A 24,206-nucleotide genomic window follows, 5' to 3' on the forward strand; every position below is an offset into this window, starting at 1 on the left:
AAAACATTCTTTCTGTATGTGTCTTATTTCCTGATTATATTACAGATTCTTATAGTTACTGTCTGCTGAGTCCTGATTATATGCTAGACATGATTCTATATGTTCTACATGTGTTAACTGATTTACTCCTCACCTCACAACATCCCTATTCAAGTATTTGTGATCATTATCCTCAATACATCTGAGGAACCTTAGTCGATCCTTAGGAAATATTTGCTCACTAGCATCATGGCATTCATGAAATATAACTTAGGCTTTCTTTATCAAATAAAACTTGACCTTTACTTAGTCAAGTCAATAATCTCTTTTATTTACTTTTCTTACCATTTTTCCATCTTCACCAGGGAAAGTCAACGTTCAAGGAATATAAAAGAACATGAGGATAGAAACAGGTTCAGAGGGACTGAACACCCTTTGTCAAGTTTTCCTCCTGCCTGTTCTAATATCCCTGATTAATATTCATTGTAGCTTGGCTTGGAGAAGACAACCAATTATCTAGAGTCAGCCCATTGCAACCTACAACATAATGAAGTGTCCTAATTTTAGCACCCCCTGTTGGATGCTGTGTGTAAAATCACTAAATTATGATATACTGGAAGAATTAAGTAATTCCCTGACTGGCAATGTAGAGTTTTGGATAACTGATAAGGCAGCTAGGCTGTAATCTAGTTTCTCATTTATTTATTATTTTTATTGCAATAACATTGCTTTATAAGATTATATAAATTTCGGGTGAACATCATTATATTTATATTTCTAAGTAGATTACATCATGTTCACCATCCAAAGACTAATTACAATCCACCACCATACACATAGGCCTGATCACCCTTTTCACCCTCTTCCCTCCGCCCTTCCCCTCTGGTAACCACCAATCCAATCTCTATCTGTATGTGTGTGTTTGTTGTTGTTTTTATCTTCTATTTATGAGTGAGATCATATGATATTTGATTTTCTCCCTCTGACTTATTTTACTTAGCATGATACCCTCAACCTTCATTCAAGTTGTCACAAATGGCCAGATTTCATCCATTTTCAGGGCTGAGTAGTATTCCATTGTGCATATATACCACATCTTCTTTATCCATTCATCCCTTAGTGGGCACCTATGTTGCTTCCAAGTCTTGCCTATTGTGAATAATGGTGTAATGAACATAGGGGTGCATATATCTTTATACATTAATGTTTTCATGTTCTTTGGAAAAATACTCAGCAGTGGAATAGCTGGATTGTATGGCAGTTCTAGTCTTAATTTTTTAAGGACTCTCCATACTGTTTTCCATAGAGTCTGCACCACTTGGCTCTCCCACCAGCAGTATATTACATTTCCCTTTTCTCTACATCCTCTCCAACACTTATTTCCTGTCTTCTTAATTATAGCCATTCTGACCCTCATGAGGTGATATATCATTGTAGTTTTGACTTGCATTTCTCTGATAATTAGTGATGTTGAAGATCTTTTCATGTGCCTGTTGGCCATCTGTATATCTTCTTTGAAGAAATGTCTGTTCAGATCTTTCGCCAATTTTTTAATTGGATTGTTAGTTTTTTCATTGTTGAGATGTATGTGTTCTTTATATATTTTGGATATTAATCCCTTACCAGATACATTGTTTGCAAATATATTCTCCGAATTGTTAGATTATCTTTCGTTTTGTTGATGGTTTCCTTTGCTGTGCAGAAGCTTTTTAGTTTGGTGTAGTCCCATTTTTGTTTGTTTTTTCCATTGTTTCCCTTGCCCAATCAGACATTGTACTTGAAAATAGTCTGTTAGGACCAATGTCGAAGAGCATACTGCCAATGTTTTCTTCTAGAATTTTCATGTTTTCAGGTCTTACATTCAAGCCTTTAATACTTTTTGAGTTAATTTTTGTGTATGGTCTAAGATAATGATCTACTTTCATTCTTTTGTATGTGGCTTTCCAGTTTTCCAAATACTGTTTATTGAAGAGACTGTCCTTTCTCCATTGTATGTTCTTGGATCCCTTGTGGAAAATTAGCTGTCCATAGATGTGTGGGTTTATTTCTGGGCTCTCAATTGTGTTCCATTGGTCTGTGCGTTTGTTTTTGTGCCATTATCATGCTGTTTGGTTACTATAGCTTTGTAGTATGTTTTGAAATGAGGGAGTGTGATACCTACAGCTTTATTCTTTTTTCTCAGGGTTCCTTTAGCTATTCGGGGTCTTTTGTTGTTCCATATACATCTTAGGATTCTTTGTTCTATTTCTGTGAAAAATGTTCTTGGAACTTCAATGGGATTGCATTGAATCTGTCAATTGCTTTAGGAAGTATGGACATTTTAACTGTTAATCTTCCAATCCAAGAGCATAGAATATCTTTCCATTTCTTTGTATCGTCTTCAATTTCTTTCAACAATGTTTTATAGTTTTTAGTTTAAAGGTCTTTCACCTCCTTGGTTAATTTTATTCCTAGGTATTTTATTCTTTTTGTTGCATTTGTAAATGTGATTGTATTCTTAATTTCTCTTTCTGCTACTTCACTGTTAGTGTATAGAAATGCAACTGATTTTTGTATGTTGATTTTGTATCCTGCAAATTTACCTTATTCATTTATTATTTCCAGAAGGTTTTTGGTGGATTCTTTAGGGTTTTCTACATTTAAAATCATGTCATCTGCAAATAGTGACAGTTTCATTTCTTCCTTTCCAATCTGGATCCCTTTTATTTCTTTTTCTTGCCTGATTACTCTGGGTAGGGCTTCCAATACTATGTTAAATAAGAGTAGTAAAAGTGAGCATCCTTGTCTGCTTCGTGTTCTTAGAGGTATAGCTTTCAGTTTTTCTCCAATAGAATGATATCTGCTGTGGGTTTGTCATAAATGACCTTTATTAATTTGAGGTGCTTTCCTTCCATTACCACTTTATTCAAGTTTTTATCATAAATGGATGCTGTATCTTGTCAAGAGTTTTCTCTGCATGTATTAAGAGGATCATGAGGTTTTTATTCTTCATTTTGTTAATGCGGTATATCACATTGATTGATTTGTGGACGTTCAATCATCCCTGTATCCCTGGAATAAATCCTACTTGACCCTGGTGTGTGATCTTTTTAATGTACTGTTGCATTCGATTTGGTAGTGTTTTGTTCAGGATTTTTGCATCAATGTTCATCAGTGATATTGGCCTGTAATTTTCTTTTTTTGAGTTGTCCTTGTCTGGTCTTGGTATCAGGGTAATTATGGCTTCACAGAATGAGTTAGTAAGCTTCCCTTCCTCTTCAATTTTTTGCAAGAGTTTGAGGAGGATCGATATTAAGTCTTCTTTGAATGTTTGGTAGAATTCAGCAGGGAAGCCATCTGCTCCTGGACTTTCATTTTTGGGAAGGTTTTTGATTACTGTTTTGATTTCCTTATGGGTGACGGGTCTATTCAAATTCTCCATTTCGGGGCTGGCCCTGTTGCCCAGTGGTTAAGGTCACATCCTCCCCTTAGATGGCCCAGGGTTCGCCAGTCTGGATCCCGGGCATGGACTTACACACCTCTCATCAAGTGATGCTATGGTGGCATCCCACGTGGAGGAACTAGATGACTTACAACTAGAATACACAACTATGTACTGGGGCTTTGGGAAAAAGAAAAAAAAGAGGAAGTTTTCCAACAGATATCAGCTCAAGGCCAACCTTCCACACAAATAAATAAATAAGGAAAGCCAAGAAGAGCAGAGATTTAAAAAAAAATAAAATCATCTTTTAGAAAAAAAAAATTCTCTATTTCTCTTGACTCAGTATTGGAAGGTTATATTATTCTGAGAATTTATCCACTTCTTGTAGATTATCCAAATTGTTGGTGTATAGCTTTTTGCAGTATTCTCCTGTAATCTTTTGCATTTCTGAGGTGTCTGTTGTAATTTTTATGTAATTTCTGATTTTATTTTTTTAAGCATTGTCTCTTTTTTTTTGGTGAGTCCAGCTAAAGGTTTGTCAATTTTGTTTATCTCTTCAAAAACCAGCTCTTCATTTCATTGATTTTTTCTATTGTTTTTTTAGTCTCTATTTCATTGATTTCTGCTCTGATTTTTATTATTTCCTTCCTTCTACTGATTTTGGGCTTTGTTTGTTCTTACTTTTCCAATTCCTTTAGGTGCACTGTTGGATTGTTTATTTGAGGTTGTTTTTGTTTGTGAAGGTAGGCCTTTATTGCTATAAATGTCCCTCTTAGAACTGCTTTTGCTGTATCCTGTAAAATTTGGCATGTCATATTTTTATTTTCCTCTGTCTCAAAATATTTTTTTATTCCTCCGTTGATTTTTTCATTGACCCAATCATTGTTCAGTAGCATTTTGTTTAATGTCCTCATATCTGTGGCCTTTCCAATTTTCTTCCTGTAGTTGATTTCTAGTTTCATACCATTGTGATCAGAAAAATGTGATCTGTCTTGGAGAATGTTCCATGTGCATAAAAGAATGTTTATTCTGTGGTTTGGGGATGGAATGTTCTGGATATGTCTACTAAGTCCATTTGGTTTAATGTGTCATTTAAGGCCAGTGTTTCCTTATTGATCTTCTGTTTGGATTATCTATTGGTGTAAATGGAGTGTTAAAGGCCCCTACGATTAATGTCTTGCTGTCTATTTCTCCTTTTGTGTTTATTAATGATTGCTTTATATATTTAGGTGCTCCTAAGTTGGGTGCATAGATATTTACAAGTGCTATATCCTTTTGTTGGATTTTTCCCTTTATCGTTATGTAGTTCCCTTCTTTCTCTCTTATTACAGTTTTTGTTTTAAAGTCTATTTTGTCTGATATAAGTACTGCTATCTTAGCTTTCTTTTCATTGTCATTTACATGGAGTATCTTTTTCTATCCCTTCACTTTCAGTTTGTGAGTGCCTTTAGTGTGTCTGAAGTGTGTCTCTTGTATGTATCATATATGTGGACCTTGTTTTTTTTATCCTATCTGCCACCCTATGCCTTTGATCAGAGTATTTAGTCCATGGACATTTAAAGTAGCTATTGGTAAGAATGTGCTTATTGCCATTTTGTTACTTTTTTCTGGGTGTTTTAGTTGTTCTTCTCTGTTCCGTCCTCCTTCTCTTGCTCTCCTTCCTTGTGGTTGATGGCTTTGTTTATGTTTGGGTTCCTTTCTATTAATTTTTTGTGTGTTTATTATAGGTTTCTTGTTTGTGATTACCATGAGGTTCATATGTAATAACCTACATATGTAGTCATCTATATTAGACTGATGGTCTCTTTAGTTTGACCTCTTGCTGAAAGCTCTACTCTTTTACTCCCCTCCCCCCACATTTTATGTTTTTTGATGTAATATCTAACCTCTTTTTTTTTGCAAGTATATCTGTTACCCTCTTATCATGAAAATCAATAGTTTTGGTACTTTGTCTTTTTACCTTCATATTAGCTTCACAGGTGGTTGGTCTGCTGGCTTTATAGTATGTTTGCCTTTACTGGTGATTTTAAAGTTGTTGTTTTGGGGTTTTTTTGATAATTTTCTTATTCCTATTTGTGGTCTTTTCTTTTCCACTTAAATAAGTCCCTTTAGCATTTCTTGTAAGCCTGGTTTCTTGGTGATAAACTCCTTTAATTTTTACTTGTCTAGAAAGCTCTTCATTTCTCTCTCCATTGTGAATGATCACCTTGTTGTGTAGAGTATTCTTGGCTGTAGATTTTTTCCTTTCGGCAATTTCAATTTGTTGTGTCACACCCTTCTAATCTGTAAGGTTTCTTCTGAGAGGTCAACTGATAGCCTTACGGAGTTTTCTTTGTATGTAACTTGTTGCCTTTAACTTGTAATTTTTAGGATTCTCTCTTTATTTTTAATTCTTGACATTTTAATTATAACGTGTCTTGGAGTGGGCCTCTTTGGGTTCATTTTGTTTGGTGTTCTCTGCTTTCTGCACCTGAATGCCTGTTTCTTTCCTTAGGTTAGGAAAGTTTTCAGCTATTATTTCTTCAAATATATTCTCTGCCTTTTTGTTTCTTCTCCTTCTGGGACACTTAGAATACGAATGGTAGTGCACTTGATGTTGTCCCAGAGGTCAACTGTCCTTGTTCTTTTTAATTCTCTTTCTTTTGTCTGTTCAGCTTGGGTGATTTCCTCTAGCCTTTCATCCAGCTGTTTGATCCATCCTTCGGTATCATCTACTCTCCTATTGAGTCCCTCAAATGAGTTTTTCATTTCCAGTATTGTATTCTTCATTTCTGATTAGAACCAATCAGATATTTTCCAGTTCTTGGTTGAAGTTCTCATTGAGTTCTTCTATTCTTCTCCCAAGATTGGTGAGCATCCTTAGGGCTTTTTGTTTGAATTCTTTGTCAGGTAGATTGTTTATTTCTGTTTCATTTAGTTCTTTTTCTGGGGTTTTGTCATGTTCCCTTACTTGGAACATATACCTTTTTCTACTTATTTTGTCTTCTTCTCGCTGCTTATATCTATGTACTAGGTAGGTCAGCTACATCTCCTGATCTTGGAGAGGTGGCCTTATGTAAGAGATGCCTTATGAGGCCCAGCAGTGTGCTTCCCTCTGGTCATCAGTTCCAAACGTTCCAGGAGTGTCCTTATGTGGACTATGTGTGTCCTTCTGTTGTGGCAGGGTTGCTCTTGCTGTAGGTGTCCAGGGAGGTTAGGCTGTTCCCCTGGCTGGTTGGTTGTAATCTTCAGCTGCATGTGGTTGCTATGGACCCTTCAGTCACTTTATCAGGCATGGGAGCCCCAGTACATTTGGCTGCATGGCCTAATAGCACATTCCTGTTGCAGTTTTTCTGTTAAGTGAGTAGGACCCCAGCATGGCTGGTTGCTAGGCTCAAGGGCTCACAGTTACTATAGGCCTCTGGCTTGTAAGGCTGTTGTCAGCTCTCTAAGGATTGAAGCTGAGTGGGGCAGGCCCCAGGTATGGGAGCACCCAGCTGTTTCAGGCTTTGGAAGGTGGGACCAAGCCTCTATGTGTCTGTTTGAGAAGTACAAGTCTGCTGCAGCTGACAAGCCTCACCGCCCACCGGGCCACACACCCTGTCAACACAGTCCTGCCCCATGTGTGCACCCTGACCCACTGAAGTGGACCCAGTCGCCCAAGTACAGAGGCCCCACACACTCCACCATCTCCTCATGCATGCCCTGCTCTGCAGAGGCAGACCTACTCACCTGGCTGCAGAGATTCAAGGCACCCTGCCTATGCAGGCCCACAGGTTGTCAGAGGGCTTGCTGTTGAGTGGGTTTAGTCCCTAGGATGAGGGGGCTTCCCTGGCTGAGCTGAGTTAAATCATTGCTCTAGCGGTTGGAGCAGACCCTGGGCTAATAGGCCAGGAAAATAACTCCAATGGTGTCTGCTACTGTCTGTGTTAACACACATGTACTAGGTCACAATAATGGCTGCTCCCAAGGTCTCAGTCCCTGAGGAGGTCTCGCCTCTCACCAAGATGCACCCGGAGCCTATAAAGTGAGTTCCTTTTTACCAAACGACTGTGCACTTTTCTTTTGGGTGATTTTCGGCTGCTTTTCAAAGTGGGTGAATTTGTGTGTAGGCCCCTTAAGAGCAGGGTTTTTTTTCCCCTTATGTTCAATAGCTTTTCTGAGTGTATTCCGTGTTGTACTTAATAGCCAGAAAAGCCAGATATTATGACACTTGTCCCGGTTGTGCTGAGTCCAAAAGTTGCTTATTGTGGTAACGCTGTCCCATTCAGATTCCCCACTCCTCTAAGCAAAGCTTTGCCCTTTAAGATTGCTTCTGGCCAGCCATGAGGTGCTATGGCTCAAAGGTGTCTTTTTTTTAATCTCTAGAAAAGAATTTCTGCCTCTTCCATCTCAGTCCACAAAGTACCCTGTTGTTGGGGTTCTTTTTATCTGGTTTTCAGTTCTCTCTCAGGGGTAATTGTTTCTAAAGTAGTTGCAAATTTGCTGTGTCTGTGGGAGGAGATGAGTTCAGACTGCACCTACATCACCATCTTCACACCGCCCTCCTGTAATCCACTTTCAACTGAATTTTTACTACTTTATAACATTCCTGACTGTGGAAGCTATGGTTTATACATGATTTGGGCAAAACTTGCCACATTTATTCACTTCATTCATACACAAGAACTTTACACAAATGACACTAGAAAACTGTTTTGTATTAATTGAAACATCCTTTTGTACCTGAATTGAAGACAGTGTGGGTGGAGGTATCCCTTCCATTATTCATAGCTAAGTCCTTGAAATGTGTCCTTTAGGCCTTTACAAGGTCTTTTTCAATTTCCTCCTTTTACTTATATATTTTATCAGCTTTATTGAGGTATAATTGATGTATAGTAAACTGAATATGTTTAAAGAGTATTTTATCAGCTTTATTGAGGTATAATTGATGTATAATAAACTGAAAACGTTTAAAGAGTACAATTTGACATTTGTCTATACTAAAACTCAAGATAATAATCATTCATTATCTCGCAAAATCCCTCCTTTGTAGTCTTTCCCTTCCAGTACTCTCCACCTTGCCTACCTCTACCCTTGTCCCCAAGAAACCATCGATCTCCTTTCTGCCATTTTGGATTAGTTTTATTAAATGAACAGAAATTATACAATATATGCTCTTTTTGTTCTCCCTTTTTAACTCAGTATATTTATTTTGGGATTCATCCAGGTTGTAGCCTGAATCAATAGTTTATTTCTTGTGTTGCTGCGTAGTGTTCCATTGTATGACTATAACACAATTTGTTTATTCATTCATATGTTGATGAACAATTGAGCTATGTGCAGTTTTGGGGGAATTATGAACACAGAAATGTTATGAACATTTGTGTGCAAGTTTTTGAATAGACATGTGCATTCATTTCTCTTGGGCAAATACCTAGGAGTGGAGTGATTTGATCATATGATAGGTCAATATTTAACTTTTTAAGGAACTGTCAAACTGTTTTCCAATGTGACCGTGTCATTTTACATTTTCACCAGCAGCATATGAGTTCAAGTTTCTTCATGTTTTTTCCAACATTTGGCATAGTCAGATTTTAAAAAATTTTTACTCATTCTATTAAGTTTACAGCAGTATTTCATTATGGTTTTAATTTGCCAGTGACTGATGATGCTGACCATATTCACTGCTTATTTTCCCTCTGTATATCTTCTTTAGTGAAGGAACTGCTGGTGTTTTGTTTACCTTTTTTATTGGGTTGTTTACTTTCTTATTATTGAGTTTGGAGAGTTCTTTAAATATTTTAGATGCAACTCCCTTACTAGATATGCGATTTACAAATATTTTCTACCAGTCTGTGGCTTGTCTTTTTACTCATGTAACAGTGACTTTTTGAATAGCATATCTTTTTAATTTTGGTGAAGTTCAATTTATTAATTTTTACTTTATGGATTGTGTTTTTGACATTATATCTAAGAAATCTTTGCTTAAACTCATGTTTTAAAGCGGTTTTTTTTTTCTGTTTTCTCCATCTATGTTTTTGAAATCTAATTTCTATCATCATGAATATTTGAAGCTATTATCTTAAAGAGCACCAATGATGAATTCCCTACATCCACTGTAAATTTTTGCCCGCAATCTTAACTCCAGGGCACATTTCACATTGCTGTCCATACTCTCTATTTTGAAACCTTGTCCTATTTCTATCTCAGCAATGCTCTAATCTCATGGTTCTATTTCTATTACACGGAATACCTGTTATGTCTTCACATCTACCTCCCTTTTCTCCTTCTATTCCCCAGAATATAAATCCTTCTTAATCCTCTTCTTACACATTTTTGTCAATCTGTATTTCATTAATCTTAAGGGTTCAATTAATAGATCTATGTGAATTCCTCTATATTTATAATTATAAGCTTGCTCTCTTCCCTGATCTTTGCTCCTGCATTTGCAATTGTCTGTTAGATCATTCCGCTGGAACACCTGACACTTCAGATTAAATATTTATACATACATAGTGCTTTCTCCAAAGTTGATTCTTCCTCCCATCATCTATATTTCTATTTATGGTACCACATTCTCTTAGTTATGTAGGCTTAAACTATTACAAAAGTATCCTCACAAATACTTTCTCTATCATATTTCCAAGCATGAGATTAACAGTGAAATATAGCTCAAGTAATGTCTTTTCCTTGGTTACACTTATCTTGAATACCTCTCTATTAACCATAGAATGCTATAAAAAATGTCCTTAAGTTGTCATTCAAAGCTATTCAGAATACGAGTCCAGTACACATTACCAAGTATAAGCCTTTCAGGTCTTCTTCATATGGAACTCCACATGACTCTATTTGCCGTTCTCAGTAAATGTCTCACTTACATTGCTGGTTTCCTCTTTGTCGTTTTGAATGCTTTTCCACCCAGTCTCTGTTTACCCGTATACTCTTTATTCTTTACAGCCCAAGTCAAACATAATCACTACCTGAAAGCATTCATTTCTGCCCAACCACAAGTAATTTCTCTTCCCTTTGAACTCATTTCTAATTTGCATATCTCCTATTATACTGATCAATTCCTACCTTATATTTTGCTCAATTTACATATTATTTTTCCTTTTCAGTAATAATTGTGTTGAAGACATTATAGCTTTATTTGTGTTTGCACTGTTAAAGATGCCCAGCATACTGTTTTTGTAAATATTTATTCAAACAATGAATGAAAATGATTTAGTCGATGTTTTTCTCTATTAAGTTCATGCATTTTATTTTCTCATATCAGATTGAACACTTTCATGTAGATCAATATATAGGAGAGTAAATGGCTGTTGAGGAAAATTGACTAGGGATTTCCAGTCTGTCTTAATTTAGGACATGCTTTCTAATTTTTTCTAATCGGTTCATTTGGAGGTAAATGCATGTCTTCATCCCATTGGCCCTTAGTTTTGTAAATTAGAACCAATCACTGTCTTTGGTTCTTTGAGAGCTTTTTACAGTGAAAGCAAAGATTTACTACAAAACTCTTAGAAAACGGGAAACACAGGTCTATTATAGTCCTTGTCACCGAAGTTTTGGATTTTCCCACATAATGCACTTTACAGTCAGGGAAAGAATGCAATTTATCTTCAGCTCACAGAGGATCCTTAGTCAGTTATTTCCTTGCATAGCACGAGCACCTCTCCTGGCCTTTCTTTACTCTAGACTCTCTCCAGGCACACAGAAACTCTGGGAAGAGACTTTACAATAGGAAATATTTTGGAGTGTAAAGATTTTGTTTTTTGTTTAATAGAACATGAGATCAAAATAGCAATGCTATGTCTTGTCAGCAATTCAGCACTCCAACTAAAATCAATAGGAGCTATAGGAGAGTCTGGCCCTAAAAAACATTTATCCTGTCTGACAGAACAACCCTCAGGGCCAAATGAAGACCCTGAGTTTCCTATTTGTTTCCTCTGAAACATTATTTTATAATACTTCATAAGAGGTAGAGAATCACTCTTCTTCAGTTCAAAAGACTGACATTTAAGGGATTCAAGTCTTTATCCTGGTCTCTATCACAAGCTATTCCCAGGTTCTGATAGAATAGTTTTTTCCAAGCTGGGGAGATTTTTTTTCCTGAGAGTTTTCTCATAATGTCTGAAAACTTCTCACTCTTTCCTTGACTAATACCTCTAGAGAGGCTCTTATTTTATATCCAGGTAAGTTAATCGGTGTGGAAATACTCTGAAAACCTGAGAGTTGGTTACCATAACTAGTAATTGTATTTTTTTTCATGTTGGAAGTAGAAAAAGAAGATCTGTTCCACTCTCATCTACCTTATCTCACCAAGAATTCTTCTCCAGAGGAGTGCAAGGCCATTCTGAAAAGAATAGAGGTCATTTTCCTATCTCAAGTGCTTGTGGAGTGATTATGTAGCAAATGATCCTTTAACTTAAAAAAAATTCCAAATCAGTAGGAACCTTAAAATTGATATGAAACATCACTAAAACAGTGGAAAACCTAATTTTATGTTAAAGATTGTAGTGTCTTTCTTAATAACCATTCAATATCTAGCATTCCAACCTTAGGCTTGAGCCTGAATGAACTGACTTCAGGCTTTAGTTATTATGCATAAAATCGGAGAAACGAAGCAATTGAAGAGCTCAGGCTAGAGCATTTTCAACTACCCTGCTTGCCCAGTGATCACTTTTTTTTTTTAATGCGTTGACTTGGAAAACAGCCTATCAACAAATGCTAGGCCTAATATCTAAACCAGAAGGAAGTGGCTGGTTTCTTCTATGATAAGTTTAAACAATTTTCAGCAAAAAAAAAAAAAAAAAAAAGAGAGGCTGGAAAGGGGTTGAATGTGTAAAGTAGTCACAAAAATTCCGTACTATGCTGTGACTACTCTGGATCACTTATCCATTCCTCTGCTCCGTTCCCCACAAACACTCACGTATATTCTCCTCTTTCCCCCTGGCAACAAAGATGCCATGCAGACAGACACATAGCTTTCTGCAAGAGGGAAGAAGAAGATCTTGTAGGTTGATTAATAGAATTTGAGGGAAATCTAGTGGAATCAAGTGAACATATTGACTAAAGTGTATGATTAATGGGGCAATATATGGTCCTACCCTTTATTGTCTGTTAATAAAGAGGAAACGGGAAGGTGATTAAAAGTCAATTCCTGCGAAACAGATTCAAAGACAACTGATCAAACAGTGCCTTGATTTGAGCAGGAGGAACTTTTCTCTAATCTGGCAGTCAATCCCAAGTTCTCCCCAATGTAATAACTAGTATAAAGATTCATCTGAGTGAGCAAAAGATTCTACCCTCTTTCAAACAATTACAGAGATGTGTACCTACACTGAAATTGAAATAAAGAAAGTTCACTAATGCTAGGATCAGGAGCTAGTTAAATTTTTAGAACTTTGACTGGTTCTCTCGGGGGATTAGGAAGTGGGAATAGTTGGGCCATCTCCCAGCTCTGCCTCTCCTGCAGGCTGACTACCTTAGATCCATTCAGAGATGACGGTAAAAGATCAAAGAGTTTTTACACCGGGTTCTGGTCCATAGGAAAGCTTTAGTTCTTTCAGGGAAATTTCCCAGAGATAGTCACACTCCTGTGGGAAACCATAGATGAGGCACTGAGTGCCTTGGATTGGGGTTACAAAGCTGATGAAGATAACTTCCTATAGAATGAGAAACTGACTCTAAGAATTCTAAGTAAATTCTTGCAGTCAAGAATTTCCATCACCTTGGAAAACTCTAGCTCTAATGTTGAAACTGGGTGGGTAAAAATTCAATGTTTTCTTCATGGTGGGGCGAATGTTCCAGATTAAGGTATATTCCTTAAAAAAATGTCTGCTATTGTGTAGACCTTGTGGTCCCAGGTGGAAAGCAACCTGGCTGTGACTGCTGAGTCAAGGGATTCCCAAGGATTAAGTAAATGGTGTCAGTAATAATGACGTTGCTGCCCAATATAGGGCATTGAGCAGACTACAAACATTAGAAAATTGTTGGTTGAGCCCCTAGCAGATGTCTTGTTGCTAAAAACCAAAAGTAAAGGTAACTTGCTTACTGGTGCTGAGTTCTGTCTCTCTCTCTCCACACCTGCTGACCTCTCCCTTCCATCTACCCTGTAATCAGTAACTTTGAGGAGAAAAAGATGATTCAGGGTAGGACCAATGTCTTTTTTGCCAAGAGAGACTGAGGCCATATGAACTCCTTTAAATTTGCTGGGAAACTTCTGGGAAGAGAGAGATTTAAACTTTTATAGCTCTTTTCGATACAGGTGCCCAAGTGACCATTCCACCCACTCCAGTGGGGTGTCGGGGAGGAGAATGCTTGGATTCAGCTATTGAAGCTTTAGAAGATATCACAGTGGGACAAGCCAGATAATGTGACATTGTGAGTGGGGCCCTTTGGGCTAATTCAATGTACTTTTGTTCATGAAAGGGTTATATGCTTGTTACTTACCCATTCCATAAATTCCAGCGGAGATTCTCCTGATTGTGAAGAGCTGTAAGTAAAGAAGTGCTAGTATCTTTGAAGCCCCTTGGAGCTACAAGTCTCTGTGGCTGAGGATTTTGCTGATCGGAGCTTTTGGCAAAGGGAGACAGCCTCCACCCATTGAACACTCCTTGGAGACCTGTTAATTGTAGCCTTACCTAAATATTGAATGAGACACATTGAATAGATTTGGTTGCAACCTCTGTTGGTCAGACTAATCCGAATAGCCAGTGGAGTGGTGTACTCACAGAAAAACTTACCAAAGCAACGCAGTATAGAGAAAGGGTTGGATACCGTAGGGGAAAAAGTCCTCAAAAGTCTCTTGCATTTCTGCATGTCTTAAGAGCAGAGTTACTGGTTCCTTCTATCCTGAATTATCTTTTCAAGCATGTTTGTATAGCAAGCAGCATTGGAAAATAGATAAAGTCTATCTCCCTGGGGCAAATGGCAGGCATGCTTACTGTCCATTATCATGTCCACCATCCAGGTTTCCTGAGCTCAGAGTTCCTCTCCTGTAACACAACTTCCTGTGTTTGCAGTATCCTCTGGCCCTCTTCCCGTTGCCCTATAGGAATTGCGGTTCAGGGAATTGGTGCAAATGCTAATACTTTGGCTTCTGCTATTGCCATGAATAATAAAACCTCTGTCTCTGATCCAGGGGTCGCATGTCTTCTGCCAGCATCCATGAAGCTGTGACAGGTAAACTTGTCAGCTTGCAAGTAGGGCAAAATCTCAGACCTTTCATGGTTCTCATTGTCGCTCCCCATACATTTCTGTTTTTTAGCTGAAATTGTAGCACTGCAATATCATAAGTAAGTCTATTTTTTAGCAGTCATTTAATAAGACAGATTTTAGTAGAAACACAATAATCGTAATAATACTGAAATCATGATAAATTTCTGCAGCAGCAACTAGTAAAGATTAATCAAAGATATTAGAAGATAAAGAAAACAACTTAAGGCCATATTGAAAACATATCTTAAAAGCTTAAAGAGCATTAAAAGGAAAAAAACTGACACAAAAAAGGAACAAATGTAAACCACAGCTTAATTTAATCATCTTAAAGCTTCATAGTGAAGGAAAAGATGACTATATCCGATTTTTTTTTAACAATACAGCCATATATAAGATGGTCTTTTAAAAGATTTCATACCTCTTTCAACTAGGCCAGGTAGAAATGTTTAGGTACTTTATTAAGAATTGGCAGCTATGAAGGATTAGTCAAGATACCTCAAGGTATAAGATAGGGATCTTGAGGGCAAAAGCTATGGACTATGTAACTCCTTTGTTAACAAGCAAAGATACTCCACTAGAGGTCAGTAGCTGCTAAACCCCAGTCACAGATGAGCCATAAGACATAAGCCAGGGGTGACAAGCCATGAGATCTGTGAATGTAGCCATGTACTGTCCATGTCACCCAAAATTTTGAGTGTAGGTTGCTGGGTGGTAGGGACCGAAGACCTCTGGAAAAAAAAGGCAGACAATGATTGTGGGGCAGACTCCAGACACACCACAAGCAGAGAGGTGTAGCGAATGGTTTCACAGGAGCTGGGTACAGGCATGCTGGTTGGCAGCTGGTGGTTCCCCTCGGTTTCTTGGCAGTCCTTCAAGAACTTGGTTTGCAATGACTGCCACTGGCTAAGCAGAGGGCATCTCTGAGGCTCACATGGAGGAAAAAGTTATTACAGGAGATGACAGAAACATGGCAATAACCCCTGAGGGAATGACAGCTGTAGTTTTTAGCCGAGCAATTACTGAAAGACAAGATGACCTTAGTGTAGATTCTAGGCAAAGTACCCACACTTTGTGTTATTTTCCCTTTTGTGCTGTGGCTTCTACAAGTTTTTTGTAATGAATATTGGCATCCAGTGCAGGCTTTATTCTGACTCACTGTTTCAAAAATGGTGATAAACACAATTCAGCTATTTAGATGTCAGGGAAAATGGCTACTTAACAGCCACAGAAAAGTATCCACTGAATCTCCAGCAAGGGACCTATGGTCTTATTTATCATTCAACAAACCATGCACTTAGGAAAACGCTATTCCAGCCTTCATTAAAAAATATTTGAAATTCTGCGAATAGATTAATGTTTATGACAGCTGGCATATTAATTTAAGATAGGCCACTTTTATGATCCAATAAAGGTTTTTTATGTGTTATGTGTGGCCTTTAACGTACATATAGGGCTCATTAAAAATTATTGTGCTTAGTACATTTAAATTTTTTTAATAAACTTCTCGTGAGGGACACTTTGCAGTATGATCAACGGGGCATGGGAATGAGAGTCACTAGGCTTGAATTCTAGCCGTGACTCTGCTTGAGTCAATCATATCACCTCAGCGAATATATTTACCCAACTGTATGTTGAGTAAAGCTCTCTATATATCTCTTACAGATTTAGAAATAACTATGATTCTATGAAAATGTAACTGTGAGAGAAATGAGAGAGCATAAGAAGAGCCTATGGAGAAATGGTCAATTGGTCTTCCCCACAAATACTTAGGCCTCAGCATTTCACTCAGCTACCTGATGGAGGTTTGGGAAACTCTTAACTCTGATTGGCCATCTTTCAGAACAAAACACAGCTTGGGAGGATGTTTGTCCTCCAGAGGAAAGCTCAGTGGGCCAGAGCATAGCATATTGTTTTTTGATTGCCTAGCATTCCATTTGTAGCCTGAGGGCCCCAGAGCACTGGCCTAACATCAGGAGCCCCTCCAGGACATCTCAAGATTGATGCTTTGATTGCTACAGTCATTCACTGCAGGAAATTAACCCAGACTCCTGGGGACCAAGCCACCATCAGCTGCTGCCCCCGGGAGATTAGGAAACTGGGAGCAGACCCACTTTAGGCAATCTGCTGAACAAATATAGACTTGAAAAATGAAAGAACTACACTGATGCCTGTTTCTGTTTCCTGAGAAAGACTTCTGAGAAATATTTCTCTCAGTGGTAATGAATGTTCTAACTTCAATCTGGTAAATACACCTGTGACCATTACAAACCTTTACCCTGAGTTGCTGTAAAGCTGATCGTTAAATAAATACATTATAATATTTGTGAATATCAATATAGCTAACATTTAATATGTATTTTTTCACTCTCTCTTGCAGTTTCATTTAATAAAACAGAAATTCTAGAGGAAGATACCTTGTTCTTGAGAATTTCAGCATGCGTTATTAGATCAGTTTCCTAACATACAGGGTGTCAGAGTGAATGCAGCTCATGCCAGGAGGAAACAAGAACAAGAGCTAATAAACCTCCTGTAAAGGCCGACAGGGTTTATAGTGCAAGAGGGCTTTTTAATCCGAGGTTAACACTCTGTACACTCAGTTTAAGTAAGCAGCACGCAACTGTCCATGAAGTAATAGTGACAAGGCAGCGTACTGCTAAAGGAGGTGTTATTCTTAGTCTTTTCTTTGATTTTCAGTCTTCTTTTCTCAGTACCTTTGTCATTAGTAGTTACTGAACTCGTGCAGGGGCCTTGGCCCTATGCTGAAGCAATACCTTATTGAGTAATGGAAAAATATCAATGGACTTCACTGTTTTCAGATATTTACCTTTGAGATTTCTTTGTTCTTGTATCTGGATGCAATCACATTGGTCTCGCCTCTGGGTTCTAAGCAACGCTCTTCGAATCCCATTAGTAAATTTCTTTCCATAGAGCCAGAGAAAGTTATACAAAAAGACAGGCAAAATTTTGCATTATGCAACAGCAATAAGGTTTTCTGTGGGTTTTTTTAGTTCAAAATTTATTTTAATTTTTAGGTTGTTCGCTATATTTGTACCTCTCTGTCTATGGTATATTTTTTTGCTTATCAAGGCCATAGCTCTGATATAACCAGTAGTAGTGAATTATCAACTATTTAAAAAGTATAATGTTCTCGCTTTGTGTTTGTTGTTCCTTCTTAGCTATTTTTTCAATCAATTCTCATTATTTCCATTTTGGTCCCAGGGGAAGAATATAGAACAATTCCTGACATGAAAGAATTTCTGACTAAGAGAATAACCAGAACTTTCTGAAGGTAGAAATGGGAAGCAGAACTAGAGAAGGATATTCTGGCTTCAAGAAAGTTGTCAGTGACTCTTACACACCATGGAACAAAATGCCATCCTCACATCCCATTAGTGTCTCCAACAAACTCAAAATTTTCAAAAAGAACATTATTTGATTAAAAAGGAGTAGGGACTAATGAGTGTGCAAAATGGAATTACTAACAACATTAAGACAATTAAGCTTATGTTGTAGAAGAATCTGACTCCATACCATGCCTTCCCTGGCACCTAGATCTGTCAATTTCACATGAAGTTAATGTTCTCTTCTAGGATATTGGAAATGTGCAATATTTTACAAACCCCAATACAATATGCCTGGCTCCTTTCCAGCATTTATTTCTGAGCTGTAAATAAGCCATCCAATTAACTATACTTAGTTCTCTGATTGTCCCCTCTACAGACTCACAATACTGTCAACCAATTATGAGGTAGACTCTGATAGATGTAAACAAAAATGTGTCTATTCAGGATTTGTTAGTACTGCAGCCCAGGAAAAATACAAATTCAAGGGTCCCTTGGATTGTGTTTTCCATGGCTGAAAGGGAGAAGGAATGTTTTACAGTTGTGGCTAACAAAGGTAAACAAGAAAAAGGGAAAGGAATGTCTTTTAACAAATTCCAGGCTCAAGGTTGTCATGGAGTGAGGGTTGGTTGAAACAAGCCATTAAAATTTAGGAATGTAGAAGATGACCTTGATAGGAATGAGGTCTCTGTCAAGATAATCTTACCTTCCTTGAGAAGATTTGCTGATGCATTTCAGGCATCTAGTGAATTCAAGAGTTCATCCTGAAGGAGGAATTTTTTCATCTCCTCTTCAAGTCTGCCTGGCTCCATTTTAGTGACTTAAGTTGAGAGACACCATCTTTTTCCAATTCCACAAAACAATATAGCCAGACCAAGAATTTTTAATCACATTATTTGTATAGACTCTCCACATGGCATACAAATATTCCCCACATTTGAGCTACTCTAACAACAAGAAATGTAATGTCGTCAAGTAGTCAGGCCTTATAGCTCAAGCTCTGAAGTCCAACTCACAGGATTAAAATCCTGGCTCCACCATTTCCTATCTGTATTCTCTTGGATGACCTACTTAATTTATCTATGTCTTCATCCTCACTGAAAAAATTGGGATTTAAAAATTATATTATCCAATTGGGTTGTTTGAGTTTAAAATAATAAAGTACCTACACAGTGCTTGGTAAATAGTTAGAACAAACTAATAAAAGCAATTTTTTGGCTCATGGCGCAGTATTGCACAGATACAGAAATGTTCTTGAAATTCACTATGCTCGACTTCTAGGAGAAAAGCATGCTGTTAAGCTATCCACGTCTTAAAGAACCTAGAGTAAGTAATGTCAACGCACAAATCCTACCAGAGCCTTTATGTTCAGGCAAAGTCAAGATCAAGAAATTCCTTGTTCTGTAGAGTCATGTCTATAGTTTTTGAGAGTACTGCATAGACTATCTGGGTCATGATCCATACTGCTTATGTCCTTTGTACCTAAAATGGAGGGCTTTTCTTGGTCTCTGTCCTAAGATAAAAATCCAGTATAGAGAAATCATGAGAATAAACTGATGCTGAGGTCCAAGAAGCAAGTACCAGATAAAGTATCAAATGATATCTTGTGTATATTGAAACAAACACTCCACTAAGCATTTAGTGGGCATAATGTCATTTAGTTGTCACAATCACCCATGAATTAGGCATTACCTCCATTTTACAGTGAAGGAGCTGAATCTCAGAAGTGTTAATTTGTCCCAAGATACACAGCTAGTAAATGGCAGAATTTGGATTTGAACGAGATCTACTCATAATCCAAGGCCAACTCTCTTCCCACTACACTATATTGCCTACCAAGCACCTCTTCACATTGCCACACCATTATCTATTCCAATACCAAGAGTCTTTAGCACCTGAGTCCACACAACTTCTCTCTTTAAAGAGGTCCAATGTGCTCCATGTTGGGTGAGATTAGATACTGGCCCTTCTTCATCTAACTTCTCCTTAGGGGAGTGATCACGCTCAGCCTGGAAGAATGAGTTAAGGTCAAGTATGATGATCAGAGTAGACTGGGAAATGAAAGCCCTGTTTAACACTCTTGTCTCTTTCTCCTGCCACACCACTCCTTCTCTCCCCACCCCCAACACACACACATATACCACACATAGCCACTTTTCACCAACATCCTGTCTTCCCAACAAGCTGCACCCAGTAAAGGAACATATACTTTTGATATACTTGGTAAGCAAAGGAAATGGCTTTGTTTTCCCTCTTTTCTTCAGAAACAATGGCTCAGATGAGTTGAACTGTTCCCAGATACTGCCATTTGAGTTGCATTAGTAATAATTTTCACTGTGAATAAATTTCATCTATGTTTGCATGATTGGCTGTGACTGGAATCCTGAGAAGCAGCCACGCAGATGAAGTCTCCTTACTGCTATGTTGCTGCCACCACTGCTATGGCCGGAATCTTTATGTCAATATTTCTTGCTGCAGAAATGCTCTGCTATTGTGGCTGTCACATGCTCTGTCACTATTGTTGGGATCAAACAATGTTCAGCCTCTTTCAGAACCCTTCAGCTCCTCTTCAACTCTACTCCTCTGCAGAAGCATCTGTGTAAGTGCTGTTTCATAGATTTTAGGTTCAAATCTTCCTCTTTAGGATGACCTGTGTCATCCCAAACCAAAGGGCTGACAGATAAATCAACATTAGCTTTGTCATAGACACAGAGATCCTTGCCAGCCCACCTCAACAAGGCATGACATGTGTTTCTTAAGCTTTTTCTTTAGCAGAAAGTGCTGCCTGTATCTTCCAAAGTACAAAACAGCTCATCTCTTATTTTTTGCGTGACTAGCTTTCCTAATCTGTCATAGATTTCTGGGTTTATCTACAAATTGCCACCTCTGCCCTCCATATTGAATTTCCCAGCTAGCTAATCATGTTGCTAAATCCTACTGAGCAATTCCTAGATACAAGGTCACATGGTGAGAACTTTCAAATTATTAACTTATCAAGTCCTGCAGTGGCCCTGTTATTATCTTCTCAATTCTGGAGTTGAGGAAACAGAGGTAGAGAGTGGTTAAATAACTTTCACGTAGTCACAGAGTTGAGATTCAAATAGCCTTCACCCAGCACAGCTAAGATTCAGACCCAAGGAAATCTGACTTCAGAGTCCATGCTCTTAACCACAACCTTATGTCACCCTGGAAAAGGACAGATCATTTAAAAGCACACCCACAGCTTCAGAATAGCCAAGCTATTCCAAACAAAATTAATGGATCTTCACACATTCCAACTTTGTGGATTTATGATATTCATATTGAACATGTTCCCCATCTTTTGCTGACTACCACAAGTGTGTTCTTTTATTCTGATTGATACTGTACAAACTATGGTAAGGGAACATGTTCTCTTTTTTTCTTCCAAATATTTATACCTTTTCACTTGGTGGAAAAAAACCCCAAAGCATATTTTATAAAACGCATAAAAGCATTGAATAAAAATAATGTGACAATTAAGTTTCTAAGAGAAGTAAATTTATTTAATACAAAGAACATTTTTTCAACTCAAATAACACTCAAGGAATAGTGAAAAGAGGAAGAAGATAAGCAGAAATGTAGCGAGTATGCTAAACTTGAACTCATTATGTTCAAAGGTCTCTGGCTACTATGTGGTTAGGAAGTCCATGGAGGTCAAATTCAAAATTCTCTTGCACTTTTGAAGCAATAGATTAAATCTCATAGTTAGTTAGAAGAGTCTTGTGACACAGCAGACAAAATAGTGGATAGACAACGAGTAGACACAGATTTGAGTTGTAGTTCTGACGTTATTAACTCCATGGACAACCTCTGATATAGCAGAACCCATCAGAATTCACAGGACTAGATGGCCTTTGAGGTCTCCTTAAATTCCAATATTATATGGATTTCTGATATTAGTAGCACATTAGTTAAAAAGCCAGATTCGATGCTAAGCGTTTCCATCGATAATAACCAGTAGCCAAAGTGTAATTTTTCACTTTTTAAGTACTTATGTTAGTCCCTGATTGTGACTTTCATTGCTGTATAGTAGCGTCCTAGTGACCTAAAATAGTTAACATGCTTTTCAATTGCAGCTCACCACCAGAAATGCCCCAAAGAGAAAAAAAATTCTTCTCTTTGGAGGCAGTAGAAGATATGCTCATTCACGCACAAACACATGCACAGTAATTTATATTTAGAGACATAAACGTTCCTAGATATCTCAGGATTCAATTCATCACAATTAGAACATATTATCTCCCCTATGCATTCTACACATTCTTCACTTACTAGGCAATTGCACACCACCAGTAACACAGCAAGCTGGTTCATAAGTGTTAGAAGAAGATTCTAGGAATTGTGGCCCTGGTGCTACATAGACCAGGGGTCTACAGGAAGTGGATTCAGAGCTCTGAGACTGGTAGTGGTTAGATTCACATTCCAGAGTTTGGCAACTCGTAGACACGGAAGTCTTGGGTGGACAACACTTTGCCACGTAGCTCACAGGTTGGCAGCTCTGGACTACAGAACCCATTTGCTGGCTGCTTACTGATTGGCAAGGCTGAGAAACACACTCCAACACTGTAGAAGAAGTTCCTGATTGACATGTTGTCCTTTCACAGAGCCTGGAATTAGAGCAAGTTGTGTGGACAACTCTGGGGAGGCAGGCACTTGGCACACAGCTATTCTCTGTGCACCGTTCCTGTTCACAGTTGGGTGCTTTGCAGCTGATGGTTTCATTGCAGGTTTCTTGAAAGTTGTCCAAGAGCCAGGTCCTGCCGTGGTAGCTGCTGGGTAAAAAAAATCCATCTTCAAAGTTTATAGGTTTAGAGCTATGTACGATGGCAGAGAGTGGTGGAACATTGTAGAAGTTCTTCAGTGAGTGGCAGTGGCTCTGGAGCATATTGTTAAAACCCTTGATTGAAGTTGCTCATAAGTTCCCAACATACTGGGTATGAAGATCAGATTCTTTGCTGGGGAGATTATATACTCGGAAAACTGGGTGTTGGCTTCTTCTCAAGACTCCTTTCCACCTCATTGCTTAAGCTAATTTGAAGAATAACATCTTATTAGCACTTTATTTAGTTATATATGAAAATGATGTCTTACTAACAAAGAAGCTGGTCCATTTTGAATCTTCAAAATGGCTTTCATGTTGGTCCCAAAGCTGACTCATCAGGGTGGAGTTTGTCAAATATGAGTCCCAACATGCCACCCAAGCTAACATTGCTTTTCCTTAGTCACCGTGACTCTCCATGTTGGTAAATGGACAATAAGAAACATATGTGGAAACAGCCAGTTGAATATTGATTAAAATTAGCGCTGGAGTTTTGAGAGATTCTACCTTGGCCGAACACGATAATGTGATCAAGAGATTTTTAGTCAGACACCAATCCATTGAGCCCATCCTCATTCTACTCAGATCTTTGTGCGTCCAGTTGATCTAGAAGGGACAGAAGGAGTCTACAATGAAACTCCTTCTTACTGTTCACCCAAAGTACTGAATGAGGCCATTGCTCTTTAAACATATTTCCCTTTGCCTACCATTTTGTTCCCCTCATCTTATTGAGGGCCAAACTTAAATGTTGCCTCTTTATGAACCTTTTCCCTAATCTTCCTATTTAGAAGTTATACTTCCTCTGAATTACCAATGGATTTTGACACATTCTCTATTGTGATTATATTTTACACAAAGTAGGTGTTTACTTCTACTTGTGCTTCTCAAAGGTTGATAATTAGCCTTTGTAACAAATCTGTTTCAGATAAGCTTCTCATCTGCATATTCAGTGTTTTTTCACTGCAGAATGATGATCAGCTCTACATTTATCACATTAGCATACTGTACTTAGCATAGTTTCATACTCACAGCATAGGACTTACCAGCACAATTTCTATAACACATTCTATAATTTATTTAGCTAAGCTTATGACTTAGAATAGCACTCTGGTCTCCCTTTCTTAGATCTGAGGAAAACCAAGAACATTCAAGAATTTTGAACAACTTTTACCCAAACTCTGTTGATATATGATGGACTGGGGATATTACCTATTTAAGAGGACACCTCTGAATACACTCAGCTCGACAAGCTGTACACTCAACTTGTGTATAATGCCTTTGTAACACATGCAAGTGATTTGTAATTTTGAATGACCACTCTTGTGTGATTAAAGGTCCCATTACGCCCTCCACATGAACCCTACAACAACTCGTTTAATTCTTATGCCTCTATGTATTTATCATTGCACAGAAGCTTCCACTGTAGCTTGTGACTCTCCTGCTT

At 37.9% G+C, this 24,206-nt stretch overlaps 1 protein-coding gene and 1 long non-coding RNA gene across 2 annotated transcripts in view; one reads left to right on the forward strand and one right to left on the reverse strand.

Annotated features, from left to right (window-relative positions):
• LOC139040980 (uncharacterized) overlaps nucleotides 1–24,206 on the forward strand; it is a 75,124-nt gene that overhangs the window by 48,375 nt on the left and 2,543 nt on the right. The gene's annotated exons all lie outside the window — the stretch shown is intronic.
• KRTAP27-1 (keratin associated protein 27-1) lies at nucleotides 21,438–22,864 on the reverse strand. The gene has a single exon (XM_014866594.3). It carries the CDS (start codon nucleotides 22,826–22,828, stop codon nucleotides 22,208–22,210), a length of 621 nt encoding a protein of 206 aa, XP_014722080.1. The 5' UTR covers nucleotides 22,829–22,864; the 3' UTR covers nucleotides 21,438–22,207.

The sequence above is a fragment of the Equus asinus genome, chromosome 18, assembly GCF_041296235.1.
Source record: "Equus asinus isolate D_3611 breed Donkey chromosome 18, EquAss-T2T_v2, whole genome shotgun sequence".
NCBI lineage: Eukaryota > Metazoa > Chordata > Mammalia > Perissodactyla > Equidae > Equus > Equus asinus.

What these genes read in the sequence shown, in the direction of transcription:
- KRTAP27-1 (XM_014866594.3), bottom strand. Translation starts at nt 22,828, where the DNA reads ATGCTCCAGAGCCACTGCCACTCACTGAAGAACTTCTACAATGTTCCA.